The sequence below is a fragment of the Dermacentor albipictus genome, unplaced genomic scaffold (genome assembly GCF_038994185.2).
Source record: "Dermacentor albipictus isolate Rhodes 1998 colony unplaced genomic scaffold, USDA_Dalb.pri_finalv2 scaffold_21, whole genome shotgun sequence".
NCBI lineage: Eukaryota > Metazoa > Arthropoda > Arachnida > Ixodida > Ixodidae > Dermacentor > Dermacentor albipictus.
The window spans coordinates 592,454-607,620 of record NW_027225575.1 but is presented as its reverse complement, the minus strand read 5'-3'; the positions used below and the strand labels follow the sequence as shown (position 1 = coordinate 607,620).

General features: G+C 49.4%; 1 protein-coding gene across 11 annotated transcripts in view; it reads right to left on the bottom strand.

Annotated features, from left to right (window-relative positions):
- The window catches only part of LOC139052300 (protein transport protein Sec16B-like), a 492,173-nt gene that overhangs the window by 413,019 nt on the left and 63,987 nt on the right, over window positions 1–15,167 (bottom strand). For 10 of the 11 annotated variants that reach the window (XR_011509833.1, XM_070529379.1, XM_070529385.1 and 7 more), the window contains one exon: window positions 5,967–6,251. Coding sequence is in view for 10 of the 11 variants with exons in the window: in XM_070529379.1 (XP_070385480.1) it covers window positions 5,967–6,251 (285 nt within the window). In the remaining variant the exon portion in view is untranslated. The remainder of the gene's footprint in view (window positions 1–5,966; window positions 6,252–15,167) is intronic. The other variant, XM_070529383.1, reaches the window with a different exon arrangement.

Here is a 15,167-nt window from a genome sequence, read left to right as displayed (position 1 = left end):
ATGACCAGGAAGTCGAAAGCTTCTATGAAGACGTGAAATCGGCAATGGGTAGAGTGAAAACAAAATACACTATACTGATGGGCGGCTTCAATGCCAGGGTAGGCAAGGAGCAGGCTGGAGACAAGGCAGTGGGGGAATATGGCACAGGCACTAGGAATAGCAGGGGAGAGTTATTAGTAGAGTTTGCAGAACAGAATAATATGCGGATAATGAATACATTCTTCAGCAAGCGGATAGCCGAAAGTGGACGTGGAGGAGCCTGAACGGCGAGACTAGAAATGAAACAGACTTCATACTCCGCGCTAACACTGGCATCATACAAGATGTGGACGTGCTCAGCAAGGTGAGCTGCAGTGACCACAGAATGGTAAGAACTCGAATTAGCCTAGACCTGAGGAGGGAACGGAAGAAACTGGTACATAAGAAGCCGATCAATGAGTTAGCGGTAAGAGGGAAAATAGACGAATTCCAGATCAAGCTACAGAACAGGTATTCCGCTTTAACTCAGGAAGAGGACTTTAGTGTTGAAGCAATAAAAGACAATCTTGTGGGCATCATTAAGGAGTGTGCAATACAAGTCGGTGGTAACTCCGTTAGACAGGATACCAGTAAGCTATCGCAGGAGACGAAAGATCTGATCCAGAAACGCCAATGTATGAAAGCCTCTAACCCTACAGCTAGAATAGAACTGGCAGAACTTTCGAAGTTAATCAACAAGCGTAAGACAGCTGACATAAGGAAGTATAATACGGATAGATTTGAACATTCTCTCAGGAACGGAGGAAGCCTAAAAGCAGCGAAGAAGAAACTAGGAATCGGCAAGAATCAGATGTATGCGTTAAAGGGAAGCTGAAACGGTTTTCAATTTCCATGAATTGCTGGGATTGGGAAGAACAGACTAAATAATTTACGGTTCCGAAATTTTTTTCTTCGTTTTTTTAATATAAGGGGCAGAAATCGCTTTCTAAATCACCCCCGTGGACACTCCCCCATCGCTTCCCGGAGCGCCGGGTGAGGTGGTTGCCAGAGGAGAGAACCGGCGAGAGTGACGTCATTTGCGGGGACCGAGCTGCCGGACCGGCGTGCTGGCATGCCTCTTTCCATCCTGCGCTTTACTGAACGACGCTACGAGAGATCTGCCGCTGCCGCCGCTCACCTTTGTTTTCTTTCGCGATTTTCGTAAACTGTTCTTGCCTACAGCCAAGGGCGCCCAACATGCCCTCGTTCTGTGCAGCATTCGGCTGCGTGAACACAGGCGGGCGAGACGATGGGGTGTTTCACAGGTTCCCGAAGGACAAGAAGCTTGCAGCGCAGTGGGTCTGTGCGGTGAGGAGAGATAAGTTCGTGCCGACGAAATCAACTGTGCTGTGCTCGGACCATTTCCGCGATAGCCGGAAGCCTTACGACAAATGCGGAAACGCATTGTTGCTAGCGTTGCTACACTCCGTTTCATACATCAGGTGCAACGCTGTGGAGGCTCGAGATACTTCTTGCAGTGGCTGCGTTCGCACTTAGAAAAACTTCGGTGTTTCTTGACCAGATTTTTTAGAAAATTTTCCATATATAAGCTCAGTTCTGAATGAAAAAAAAAAGAATTTACCCATAGAGACAATCCGTGTACTTATACGGCTGCTAACACGATCTTTTAAGTCAATTTTCTTTTCGGCATTTTTTAATTGCAGCCCGTCGCGCCAGCTTCACGTGCATGTTCGCGCGAGCAAACGCCGCTGGCACGCTGCGAAGCATAGACGGAAACGCGCGCAGTAATAAATTTTTGTGACCCGACTTCGTGCATAGCTTCCACAGCGTTGCACCTGAGGTATGAAATGGAGTATAGGCTTGCCTGGTGACATTCGACGTACGGTTGCAGTTATCGTGTTTACCACACGGCAGTGCTAAAGCTGCCTAATATCTTCATGTCAACACTAGCATGGAGCACGCATACCAATGCTTGATCGAGCCACAATCGCAAAGTCATCGAAGCATAGTATGAATACTGCAGATATAATACCTCTGGCCATCTCTGGATGTGTATGATAAGCTATTTCCATGACAGTACCTCGCAGCACTGCATGTTCACGCTTTGAAACGCGGCACTTATGTTCGCGATCGTGTATCAACACAAAAAACCACGGGACTTTTAGACAAGCAGCGGCAAGGTGCTTGACATCGCGGAATTGCACCCGTGTTTACAATCTAATGAGAAGTTAGTGCTTCGACATTCTTCCAGCAGCAAGTTCCCAGTGACACTTTCGCGCATTTTTTTTCCTGTCATTGGAACGTGCAGCTACATGAAAAAAAAAAAAAAACATATGTACCAGCTAAGATTTCCAACGCGCGAGAAGGTGCACACATCGCTCTCGCTGTTGGCACACTCAACATCGTCGTTGCCACCATTGCCGCCATCGTTTTCCGTATCGGCTGTCGGTTCGAACATGTACGGCGAAAATACAGGCTGTCCGAGAAAGCGAGATCGTTCCATAATGCTTACAACTCAGCTATGAAGCCAGAACAGAACAGCATGCTACGCATTGAAACGGCGGCGCCGACCGGTGACTGCCGCGAATGACGTCACAGCGGCCCCGACCAATCACGGGCAACAGCGGCATTCGCGCGATGCCCTGAGGCGCTGGTGCGCGCTTTCATAAAAAAACAGCTGCTTGCGTTTGTTTCCCCCCTTTTTGAACCAGATATTCATGTTCAGGGTACTCAAAACTGTAGAATGCCGCAGGGAACTCATTTTTTTTCTAAAAGCGTTTCAGCTTCCCTTTAAGAGACAAAGCCGGCAATATCATGACTAATATGGATGAGATAGTTCAAGTGGCTGAGGAGTTCTATAGAGATTTATACAGTACCAGTGGCACCCACGATGATAATGGAAGAGAGAGTAGCCTAGAGGAATTTGAAATCCCACAGGTAATGCCAGAAGAAGTAAAGAAAGCCTTGGGAGCTATGCAAGTGGGGAAGGCAGCTGGGGAGGATCAGGTAACAGCAGATTTGTTGAAGGATGGTGGGCAGATCGTTTCAGAGAAACTGGCCACCCCGTATACGCAATGCCTCATGACTTCGAGCGTACCAGAATATTGGAAAAACGCTAACATAATCCTAATCCATAAGAAAGAGGACCCCAAAGACTTGGAAAATTATAGACCGATCATTTTACTGTCCATTGCCTACAAAGTATTTACTAAAGTAATTGCAAATAGAATCAGGAACACCTTAGACTTCCGTCAACCAAAGGACCAGGCAGGATTCCGTAAAGGCTACTAAACAATAGACCATATTCCCACTATAAATCAAGTGATAGCAAAATGTGTGGAATATAACCAACCTTTATATATAGCTTTCATTGATTACGAGAAAGCGTTTGATTAGTCGAAACCTCAGCAGTCATGGAGGCATTGCGGAATCAGGGTGTAGACGAGCCGTATGTAAAAATACTGAAAGATATCTATAGCGGCTCCACAGCCACCGTAGTCCTCCATAAACAAAGCAACAAAATCCCAATAATGAAAGGCGTCAGGCAGGGAGATACGATCTCTCCAATGCTATTCACAGCCTGTTTACAGGAGGTATTCAGAGACCTGGATTGGAGAGAATTGGGGATAAGAGTTAATGAAGAATACCTTAGTAACTTGCGATTCGCTGATGATATTGCCTTGCTTAGTAACTCAGGGGACCAACTGCAATGCATGCTCACTGACCTCGAGAGGCAAAGCCGAAGGGTGGGTCTAATAATTATTCTGCAGAAAACTAAAGTAATGTTCAACAGTCTCGGAAGAGAACAGCAGTTTACAATAGGTAGTGAGGCACTGAAAAGGGTAAGGGAATACATCTACTTAGGACAGGTAGTGACTGCGGATCCAGATCATGAGACTGAAATAATCAGAAGAATAAGAATGGGCTGGGGTGCATTTGGCAGGCATACTCAGATCATGAACAGCAGGTTGCCATTATCCCTGAAGAGAAAGTTTATAACAGCTGTGTCTTGCCAGTACTCAAGTACGGGGCAGAAACCTGGAGGCTTACGAAAAGGGTTCTACTTAAATTGAGGACGACGCAACGAGCTATGGAAAGAAGAATGATAGGTGTAACGTTAAGGGATAAGAAAAGAGCAGATTGGGTGAGGGAACAAATGCGACTTAATGATATCTTAGTTGAAATCAAGAAAAAGAAATGGGCATGGGCAGGACACGTAATGAGGAGGGAAGATAACCGGTTGTCATTAAAGAGTTACAGAATGGATTCCAAGGGAAGGGAAGCATAGCAGCGGGCGGCAGAAAGTTAGGTGGGCAGATGAGATTAAGAAGTTTGCAGGGACGGCATGGCCACAATTAGTACATGACCGGGGTAGTTGGAGAAGTGTGGGAGAGGCCTTTGCCCTGCAGTGGGCGTAACCAGGCTGATGATGATGATGAAAGATCGACGGCGCATATCTCGGCAACCTTCGGTTTGCCGATGACATTCTTCTACTCAGCAACAATGCAGACAAGTTACAACAAATCATTGCAGCCTTAACAGAGAGAATGTAACAGTGGGGTTGAAGATTAATATGCAGAAGACAAAGATAATGATGAATAGATTGGCAAGGGAACAAGAGTTCAGGATCGCCATTCAGCCTCTAGAGTCTGTGAAGGAGTACGTTTACCTAGGTCAATTATTCACAGGGAACCCTGATCATGAGAAGGAAATTCATAGAAGAATAAGAATGGGTTGGATCGCATACGGCAGACATTGCCAGCTCCTGACAAGAAGCTTACCATTATCATAGAAAAGGAAGGTGTACAATCAGTGCATCTTACCAGTGCTGACATATGGGGCAGAGACTTGGAGACTGACAAAGAAGCTTGACAACAAGTTAAAGACCGCGCAAAGAGCGACGGAACAAAAATTGCTAGGCATAACATAAAGAGAAAGAGAGTGGTTTGGATCAGAGAGCAAACGGGTATAGCCGATATTCTAATTGACATCAAGAGAAAAAAATGGAACTGGGCAGGTGATGTAATGCGCCGGTTAGATAACCGTTGGACCATTAGGGTTATGGAATAGGTACCAAGAGAAGGGAAATGCAGTCGAGGACGACAGAAGATTAGGTGGTGTGATGAAATTAGGAAATTTGGGGGTGCTAGTTGGAATCGGTTGGCGCAGGACAGGAGTAATTGGAGATCACAGGGAGAGGCCTTCGTCCTGCAGTGGGCACAAAACAGGCTGCTGCTGCTGCTGCTGCTGCTGCTGCTGCTGATGATGATAGAGGAAGGTGTGTAAACATGCCTCCACGCATGAGCACTTCAGCTAATGCTAATACGAAGCAGTCACAAAATGAGGCCTTGTGTCTCATTTACTCCTTCATCCTTTCCTTAATTACTCCTTTACTCCTTAAATACTCTTAGAGAGTGCACCTAGTGGACATGTCCATTTTGTCTGCTGCTGAACTGCTGATTGGCTGGAGTGCCTGCCTCCTCCTGACATGTACCCCAGCACAGCCAATCAGCACTTCAGCAGCAGACAAAATGGACATGTCCACTAGATGGACTCTTACAGAATATCCCCCTCGTGCTGTGCTGCCTACAAGCATGGAAAGAGTGTGTCTAGTAAAGGTGACAACAAGGTGCCACACTAACAAAAGGCACAGCAGCATACTTTTGTTCGCCACCACCAATGTGGCCCGTTGTTGCAGGGGCTGCCAAAGCACTAGCTTAAATCAAATCTGCAGTGCAAGATTACTTTTCTATATAGAGATAAACAGTGCACTCCCTTATATGGAGTCATTCTAGTGGAAAGCAAGGAATGCTAAATAAAAAATATTATTACAAGGACATTTCATTAATTGAGGTTTGAGGGAGTTGCAACCAGGTTTAAAGGCCAAAAGCAACCAGGCTGAATCAGCCTATGAGTTTTCCATTCAATAAACTGGCTATAACTGCCCAACAATGCAGGCATTACTTTAGGAACTGTCTCGTGCTTGCCTAGTGTGACAGCAACGCCATCTTCAGGCATTCCAGTGATTGCTCTCTCTTGTTCGTGAGGCTGGATTCCTAATGAAGCTGGTTGTTCCTCCGCATGCTCTGGTGTTGCCAGCACATCATGGGTGCTGGGCCCTTCTCTGCTCTCCTCTACTGGAGCTGTCCCTTCCTTGCTCCCGACGGTAGCGCTGCCATCTTGAAAGAACATGGACATTGTGCCGTCATCTCCTGATGTGGGCTCAACATACTGATGTGATGACTGCTGCAGGCTTCCAACAGTACCTGTTGCTAAGAAAAAAGAATGAACAAGAGACATTGGGCTTCACTCAAAAAGACAAAAGACATATTAGAGTACAAAAAAAATACACACAGAGTACAAACATAACAAGCACAACTATAAAGCAGTTTGGCAATGCGACTGTTCAGCTGCAGCAGGAATAATAAGCTCTGCTTTGTCATCAGTCTGCTTCCAACGACTCTTCTTGTGCAACTATATATGCCAACTCATATTTAGCGTTCAGAACAAATAAAATTTATTTGTCACTGCATTAGGCAAGCGATGATGACATAGTGCTTATGTACCACTGAACATGGATAGGTAATAGTATAACAGTAACAAATGAGAGTAATTTTTATAAACATTTTAAAGTATAGTAAAACCTCATTAATTAAGCAAATTGGATAATTCAGACTCACCATCACGAACCAGCAAGAGCATGCACTACAGTAAAATCTCACTATAACAAAGTAGAAGTTACTTTGTCATCATCATTATCAACCTATTTTATGTCCACTGCAGGACGAAGGCCTCTCCCTGCTATCTCCAAGTACCCCTGTCCTGCGCCAACTGATTCCAAGTAGCACCCGCAAATTGCCTCATTTCAGCACACCACCTAGTCTTCTGCCGTCCTCTACTGTGCTTCCCTCCTCTTGGTACCCATTCTGTCACCCTAATGGTCCAACAGTTATCTAACCGGTGCATTACATGACCTGCCCAGCTCCATTTTTTTCTGTTAATTTCAATTAGAATATCGTCCATACCCGTTTACTCTCTGATCCAAACCGCTTTCTTTTTGCCTCTTAAAGTTATGCCTAGCATTCTTCGTTCCATCGCTCTTTGAGCGATCCTTAACTTATAGGGGTATTACTCAGGCTCGCGCGTGCGCACCTGACCCTTCTCTGGATCGCACAGCGCCGATGGAGCGGCAGTCGCTCTCTAGCACTTTCGCAGCAGCCCTAGCAGTCAGAGCTGTGACCCCTAACCCGCGGTTCGCAGTGAGTTACGACCACGGCGGGTTCAGGCCAGGGGGGACAGGGTGAGTCTCGACCTAAGGTGTTTATTCACCTTAGAGTACTAATATTCCAACAGACAACAACAGCCACAACACATACAAATACAACAAAAACAAAACCACAGCGGCGGAGCATTCCGCACGTCTGGGGTGAAACAAACCGCACAATGAGGGAACCACAAAAGAGGCTGATAAGAGTTCAGCTTACCCAAAGTGGATCCGCGCTCGGGCCCTGGGGCGGTGAGTCGCACACAAAGGCCGGGCGCAACAGGGGGACGGCGTGCGGCGGTCTCAGCGGCTGAATTGAGATGCGGCCAGTTGCAAGCTCCTCAACCGAAAGACCACCGTGCATCGGGGGAATAGCGCTTCTCCCCGAGCGGCGGAGAGGAAGTCTCCCCGGTTCCAAGAAAGGGAAAGGAGGGAACGGGGTGCCTTGGCTGCAGCGTCGCGGCCAGGCGCGAAGAGCAGCGGGAGCGATGAAGGTGCCCTCTCCCCGCTACCCTCCGCGAGCGAGCATGTGATTATCGCGTGATAACCGCGTGGCCGCTCCGGAGATATCGGGATGCGCGTGCGATCCCCACATCCCCCCCTCCTTAAAATAACCCATTAGCCGCTAAGAGGCCGCCGTCACCTGAGGCTTTCCAGCAAGAGGGACGTGCTACTCCGACAGCAACATGGTTTGAGTCCATGTTGGTGAGGGGGCAGCTCTAGCTGCAGACCGTCGTCGCCGTGTAGGTAGCCGCGAGTCAGGCCGGAACGTTGAAGGATGTCACGGAGCAGCTTGACAGTAACGGGACGCAGTGGGAGGCAAGAAGGGCGCTGGGTCTGGGTCACCTTGAGTCTCGGCGGCGTCACCTGCCCAGTCGGTCGTGCCGGGTCCGTGGTGGCGAAAGGGTCCCTGGATTTTTCTTGGCTGCCTCGATTACGCTGACGCGATCCCCGAACCAGCCTCGAGATGGCGCAGGACAGCTGTCTTTTGGTGTTCCCGGGTTCGTTGTCCTCTGGTATTGGCGAACGCGTTTCTTTCTCTTCGTTCCGACACAGCTTTCTTTGTCGTTGCGCACCCTCGCGGGTTTCGGCACGCAATATCGGCAAAGGCGCGCCGACCCACCCCGACGATGGCTTGCACCTCGCTGCGCAGCAGGGGTCCACTCTGTCCTTGCGGGCGAAGTCTTTCGTTCGACCTTGAGGCTGGGTGCTTGGTTGCGGGGCTCGCAACTCGGTGGCGGGGTTCTGCAGCGCGGTTCGGCGAATTCTGCGCCGCTGCGACCATTCCGACCGGAAGTCGCCCGCTGCACCTCTCACCTCGCTGTTAGCCGCCGGAGGATCTTTTCTCGCTGCCTGTTGCCTGCACTGCGCTGCTGACTGCTTACGGCCTGCTCGTCCGCACCGGCAGCGGAGACGGTCTTTCCTTTTTGCTTGATGGTTGTTGCACGGCTCCCGACGGGCGGTTTGCTGCTGCGACAATTCTGTTAGCCCCTCTCGCTTCTTCCAAAGAGAAAGCGCGTGCTCGCTCTGGAAGCCTGCATGCTAAACATCGGAGGAGCATGCCGTCCGATATCGCGCACAATAAAATAGCCTCCACGAACCGGACAGAGTCAGTTCTGCCGAGATCGCAAGTTATAATGCCGCACCGGGCTCGAACGTCGAGCCGTGCCACCCGATGCCGCTGCCTGCGGTCGCGGGAGAGCGTTCTCCTCGGGCCACTCGTTCCCTCTGTCATAGTAGGGTTTGAGATCGCAGACATGCACCGGTCGGCTGATCGGTCTTAGCTTCAAGTCCGCCAACCTGTACACGAGCGAAGACACAGTCTCTCGCACACGGTACGGTCCTGTCCATTTCGGCGCCAGAGAAGCTGAGAATTTCTTACTGGCATCGCTCAGGACGTGATTCCGTCTCAACACCAGGTCGCCCACTTTGTAGTGAACTTCCCGATGAGAGCGGTCGTACTGCGCTTTCTGCTCGGCACGTGCAGTGCTCAGGTTCCGTCGCGCTTTTCGTAAAGCCTCCGTTACCTTCGCGCGCAGCCCAGTCGCATAATCGGCGCGTGCCGATGAAACAACCAGTTCCGTGCTGCTTCGTTTCTGTAGAGTAAGTTCTACCGGTTTCAACAGCTCCCTCCCAAGGTTGAGGGTGGCGGGTGTATACCCAGTCGATCGATTCACTGTCGACCTGATAGCAAATCCAATTTCAGGAAGACAAGCGTCCCACTCATTGTGCGTCCCCGCAAATGCAACTAGCATGTGCTTGATGTTGCGGTTCACACGCTCAGTGGGATTCGCCTGGGCATGGTACGTGGTTGTTCTCCTGTGCTTAATGCCGAGAGCTGCACAAGAGTCCACGAAGAGTTTGGCAGTGAAGTAGGACGCATTGTCCGTTATCAACTGCTCAGGATAGCCGAATCGTGTAAACACCTCGATCAGCTTTCCCATGATTACGCGTGCCGTCAGCTTCCCGTCAGCTTCCGTAGGGGGAACAGTTCCACCCACTTGCTGAAATGGTCTGTGACTACGAGAAGGAATCGGTTCCCGCTCGGTGTCCTGGAGTAAGGCCCCATGACGTCACACGCCGCAATTTGCCACGGTGTTCGGCTATTGATCGGCTGCATGAGCCCGGGTGGGCGTCCACCACGCGGCTTCACGCGTTGGCACACGTTGCAAGAGCGGGCCTAGCGCATCACATCCCGCTTCATTCCAGGCCAGGTAGCAAAGCGGCACAACTTTAGATAAGTCTTAGGGCCACTCGCATGCCCGGCCAGGCACGTATCGTGAAAGTAGCGTAAAAGTGCTCCTCTCAGCGTGCGTGGAATCACCGCTTTGAAGGACTCGTGTGTATCCTTCTCCGCGGGAATGTATCTCAGCAGGACGCCGTCAGAGTCTAGCAGGTAGGAATCCAACGCGCTCACAGCATTACCAGCTGTTTCGGAGAGCCGCGCACCCACAGCAATACCAGCTGCGTCCATGTGCGCCGCGGCCGCGCCTTATTTAAGGGCAAGATATAGTCCGGCGTAGCGCGGCGCGGTTAAGCGACGTCGGTGAAAAGCGCGCACTCTACAGTCCGGCGTCCCGGCGTAGCCGGCGTGCTTAGGCGCGCTTGGCGAGCACAACGCCGCCGGCGCGGACATAGTGCGTGTTCTATTTCACGCGGCTGCCGCTAGACCAGAATGCACTGCGCGCTGCAGCGGCAGCGGGCAGAAGGCGGAATGGCGGCCTGCGGTGCGCGTACTGACAGTGCGGCTGTGGTTTTTTGATCATCCGTGTGGGATGACAGCGCGAGTGAGGACGCCTGCTTGAAGCGATTTGCAACCTTCCATAAGTACTCACCTACGGGGCAGAAACCTGGAGGCTTACGAAAAGGGTTCTACTCAAATTGAGGACGACGCAACGAGCTATGGAAAGAAGAATGATAGGTGTAACGTTAAGGGATAAGAAAAGAGCAGATTGGGTGAGGGAACAAACGCGAGTTAATGACATCTTAGTTGAAATCAAGAAAAAGAAATGGGCATGGGCAGGACATGTAATGAGGAGGGAAGATAACCGATGGTCATTAAGGGTTACGGACTGGATTCCAAGGGAAGGGAAGCGTAGCAGGGGACGGCAGAAAGTTAGGTGGGCGGATGAGATTAAGAAGTTTGCAGGGACGGCATGGTCACAATTAGTACATGACCGGGGTCGTTGGAGAAATATGGGAGAGGCCTTTGCCCTGCAGTGGGCGTAACCAGGCTGATGATGATGATGATGTGTATACGATGTGAAACGCATGGACCAACGCGACACAGAGCGCAAGAACAACGCGTGGGAAGCTATACGAAAGCAGTGTGGTCTCGCCACAGGTAAGCTGCATTTCGCAGCTCCTGTACTAGCTGGTGGTAGTCGCCGAGTTGAGGGCGCTTGTCGAATAGCTTTCGCATGTACATACATGGTCCGCTTCCGTTTTTGACGTAGCCAAAGTACTAGCAATATGAGTGCGATGTTCTGGCTGTCAGGCACGGCGGCCGCATTTCGATGGGGGCGAAATGCGAAAAACACCCGTGTGCTTAGATTTAGGTACACGTTAAAGAAGCCCAGGTCAGAAAGAAAGTGGTTTTCGCACGTAAAACCTTGTTTTTTTTTTCTGGCTGTCAGGACAAGTTAACGCCATCCCGCAAAAGTTTTCATTTTAGCGCACAAACAGCGCGCTACCCGAACTACGCGCATGCGCCATGTAAAGAGCTGTTCGCCGCGGCGGTGAAGTTGCGCTCCCGGACACACAGATGGCGCTAGCCTCGAGCTGCGCGCGCACGCCGAACTCTAGAGGAAGCAAATTTCTTGCACCCGTGGCGTCGCTAGCGCAGCGTATCCGACTTCGCCTGCCGCGGCCTGGCGCGCCGAGAACGCCGGACTATATCTTGGCCTTTACAGAACGGATCCTCCCGCTGTGCCTCTAACAGCTCCTTTCTGCCGAACACGCTCCCCACTGAACTGACGCAGTCCAAGTGGTTCACGCTTTCGTCCTGTGAAGGGGGTTCATCCGCCCTTCCTTCGGGACCAGCGCCGTCGAGCATAGTAGCAGTTACTCTGCTCTTAGGCTGAGTCACCGAGGAGTCACGATGGGTATTATGTTACCCCTCCTGACAACCTCGATCGTCGCAGCAGTTAGTCCGCTCTCAAGCTCAGTTTCGGGCGAGGTGAGTTGAGTAGTAATATCACTCTTCTCACAGTCAACGGGCGTGCGCGAAAGTGCGTCCGCCACAACGTTGTTCTTTCCTCTCCTGTAGCGAACAGTGAAATCGTATCGCTGCAGGAGAAGTGCCCATCGCGCGAGCTGGCCGCTCGGCTCTCCTAAGCGCCTAAGCCAAGTTAGTGCCATATGTCGGTCTCAATTATGAATGGGACTCCATCAATATAGTAGTCGAACTTTTTGAGAGCGAAAATGATCGCCAGGCATTCCTTCTCGGTCACAGAGTAATTTTTCTCTGCGGGAGTCAAAGAGCGGCTGGCAAAAGCTACCGGGAGCAAGCTACCTTCGTGCTGTTGGAGCAAAACCGCTCCTAGGCCAAGGTCGCTGGCGTCCGTATGAATGACAAATTCTTTGTTCAAGTCTGGTAGCCTTAACTCGGTGGTTTCCACGAGCGCGTTTACGAGGTTGCGCAGTGCCTCCTCTTGCTCGGGACCCCACCTCCACTGCTCACCTTTCCTCAACAGCATTGTCAAGGGGGCTTGCAGTGCAGCGCAGTTTGGGATGAACTTTCGATAGAAGTTCGCCAGCCCCAAAAAGCGTCTCAGTCCGCCTATGTCTGCCGGTGACGGGTAGTTCAATAATGCCTGAACCTTGTCATCACACGGCAGAAGGCGTCCATTATCCAGTTCAAACCCCAGTAGCGTTACTCGGGTTGGTGCGATCTGGGTCTTGGTCGGGTTTAGCGTTATCCCCGCCGCCTGAACGAGGTGACACGCAAGGACGCATATCCGCTTCCTAGCATTCCCTCGATCGTATCCAACGTTGGCGGAGCGAAGTACTTCACTACGCTCGATGCAAGCAGAGGATACTTTCAGGTGGAGGTAGATCCCTGTGACCGAGAGAAGACTGCCTTCACTTGTCACAGGGGGCTTTTCCAGTTTACCCGTATGCCATTCGGACTTGTCGGTGCGCCTGCGACTTACCAGCGCCTGATGGACCGTGTCTTGGGTGACGCAAGGTGGCACCACGCTCTTGCTTACCTGGACGATGTTGTGCTATACTCGCGTACCTTTGATGGGCACTTACGCCATCTTAAGTGTTAGCCATAAATTTTGTAGGAAACTCTATGGTGTTAGCAGTGGCGTGGCCGTCGTAGCGTTGTGTAGAGGCTCTTTCGGTGGTCGTGTCGAGTGCGGTGCACGGGTGCGCGTAGTGCTGTGATGGCGATGAATGTGAAAAAAATAGTGGCACTGACGTTAAAGACCAAGCTCGAGATTGTAGACCCTGTAAACGATGAGAACATTCCGACTTCACAAGAAGCACGTGATGCGTTGGATTTACTGCGCCGCCACTGCAGTGCTATTGAGGGCAGTGGGTTTGCCCATGTTGATTGTTTGCAAACTGTGGAACAGGGCGTGATACGGAATCCGATCAACACCAAGAAGCAGGCCGCGATAACGCAGTTCTTTGTGCGCAAATAAATGAACGTGACCCAAGTAAGCATCGTTCGAGTTGCTGTGCCTTCTCTGATTGAATTTTGCTCCTCTTGCATGTATATTTTACGAAATCTTATATTACGAATTATGGATATAGCAAACTAATTTCGGATTTTTTAACTGTTCGTTATAACGAGGTTTCACTGTAATACCAAATTCTCCCATTTTACACAAGCCATCCCAATGCACAAGTTAAGCTTTTTTCCATAGGCACTGAATTTTCTATTGTGCAATCTTTTTAACCCTTTCAAGGTCAATTTTTTTTTTCGCCATATGCAACCACCTAGGGTGGATTTCATTTATTGCAGATTTAAATTCTTCAGAAGGACCTATTTCAGAAAAAGTTAAACCATAATTTTTCTAGGGGTGATCGTAAAGTGAGAAAAAAAATATTTCGCGTTCGTATATATGTACTGTCTATTCATGAATAACAACAATAAAAAAAGAAAAATGATCTTATAATAATTAAAAAATTTGATGCATTGTTATACACATAGTTGAAGGATTCAAAAAATACACACCAGAATATTTTTGAAACTGTCAAATGTTCCTGATCTAACACTAATATTTACGCCCATAGCATAAATCGAACTGCATAGGTGAGCGCACTTAAGAAAAACTGCGGTTGTGTGCCCGTCAAAAAAAAGCAAATGTGTGACAAACTTCCTCCTAATCTTCATTTTAACACCAACCAGAGGCGATTAGTTGTCGCGAGTCTCGAAAAAAAAAAAGAAAGGAAACACATGCACGGTGGCATCCTTCACTTATGCATAGCCCTGTGATCAATAAACGATCGAGTAACAGGCGGTTGCCCCATGAGCGATTAGTAACGAGATAGCCAGTTTTGCAAGCATAAAAAGATGAAACCGCTCGTGGAACAAAACCCAAACTAACCGCCGCCCGCCCGCCCGCGTGCGTGCGCGCCAATGCCCGAGAGGTAGTCAAATAGACGCGGCGGAGCAAACAAACTAGTTCTAAAACAAACCATGCAACATAAACCGAGAGAGGGAGGCGCGAGAAAAAAATGCTGTGTATTCTCACTAGCGGTAGCACATGCCAGGAAAGAAAAAGTTAGGAAATTGGCGTGCTTTTTAAACTAAGAGACGGTGCCGTAAATATACGGCATCGATCATTTTGGACTCTTTCGCGGTGCCGTATATTTACATCATTGACCCTAAAAGGATTAACAGGTAAGTTGGAAATACTTCACACTTAAATGTCATTGCTCTTAGTGGTGCTGCCACTGTATTCACTGTGATTGTGTGATATGGAACGGCCTTTCTATTTTACTTAGATATATCATTTTTCTTTCTTCTTAGTGCACAATTAAATTTATCACTCTTACGAACCACCAGGTAATTGGAGCTGTAAGTGGCAGTAGTGTGAATAGCAGCGGTATCCTGCAATGCTTTGCACAACTACAATACACATGAAATGTTTTTGGACTGCACAAGTTTTCCCGAAGAAACATCGTAAAAGGATTGCATGTTAACGATTACGTCGCTAAAGAACACTTTACGCCCGCAGATAAGTAGAATACGAAAGGTTAGTGCAGCTTTACGTGCTCTCTGTATAAACAATGCCACAAAAAATGTCGCCACCAGCGTTTCTGCTGCTACATATGCCTGTCCAGTGTTGCGGTATTGCACGAACGGTAATTGTGCCATCTTGCAGAGGCTTCTTAATGACATTCTTGTAACTAGAAGGCGGCCCGCAAGCTGGTCAGCAAGCAGAGCAGCGACTCCCATCAATTTTTA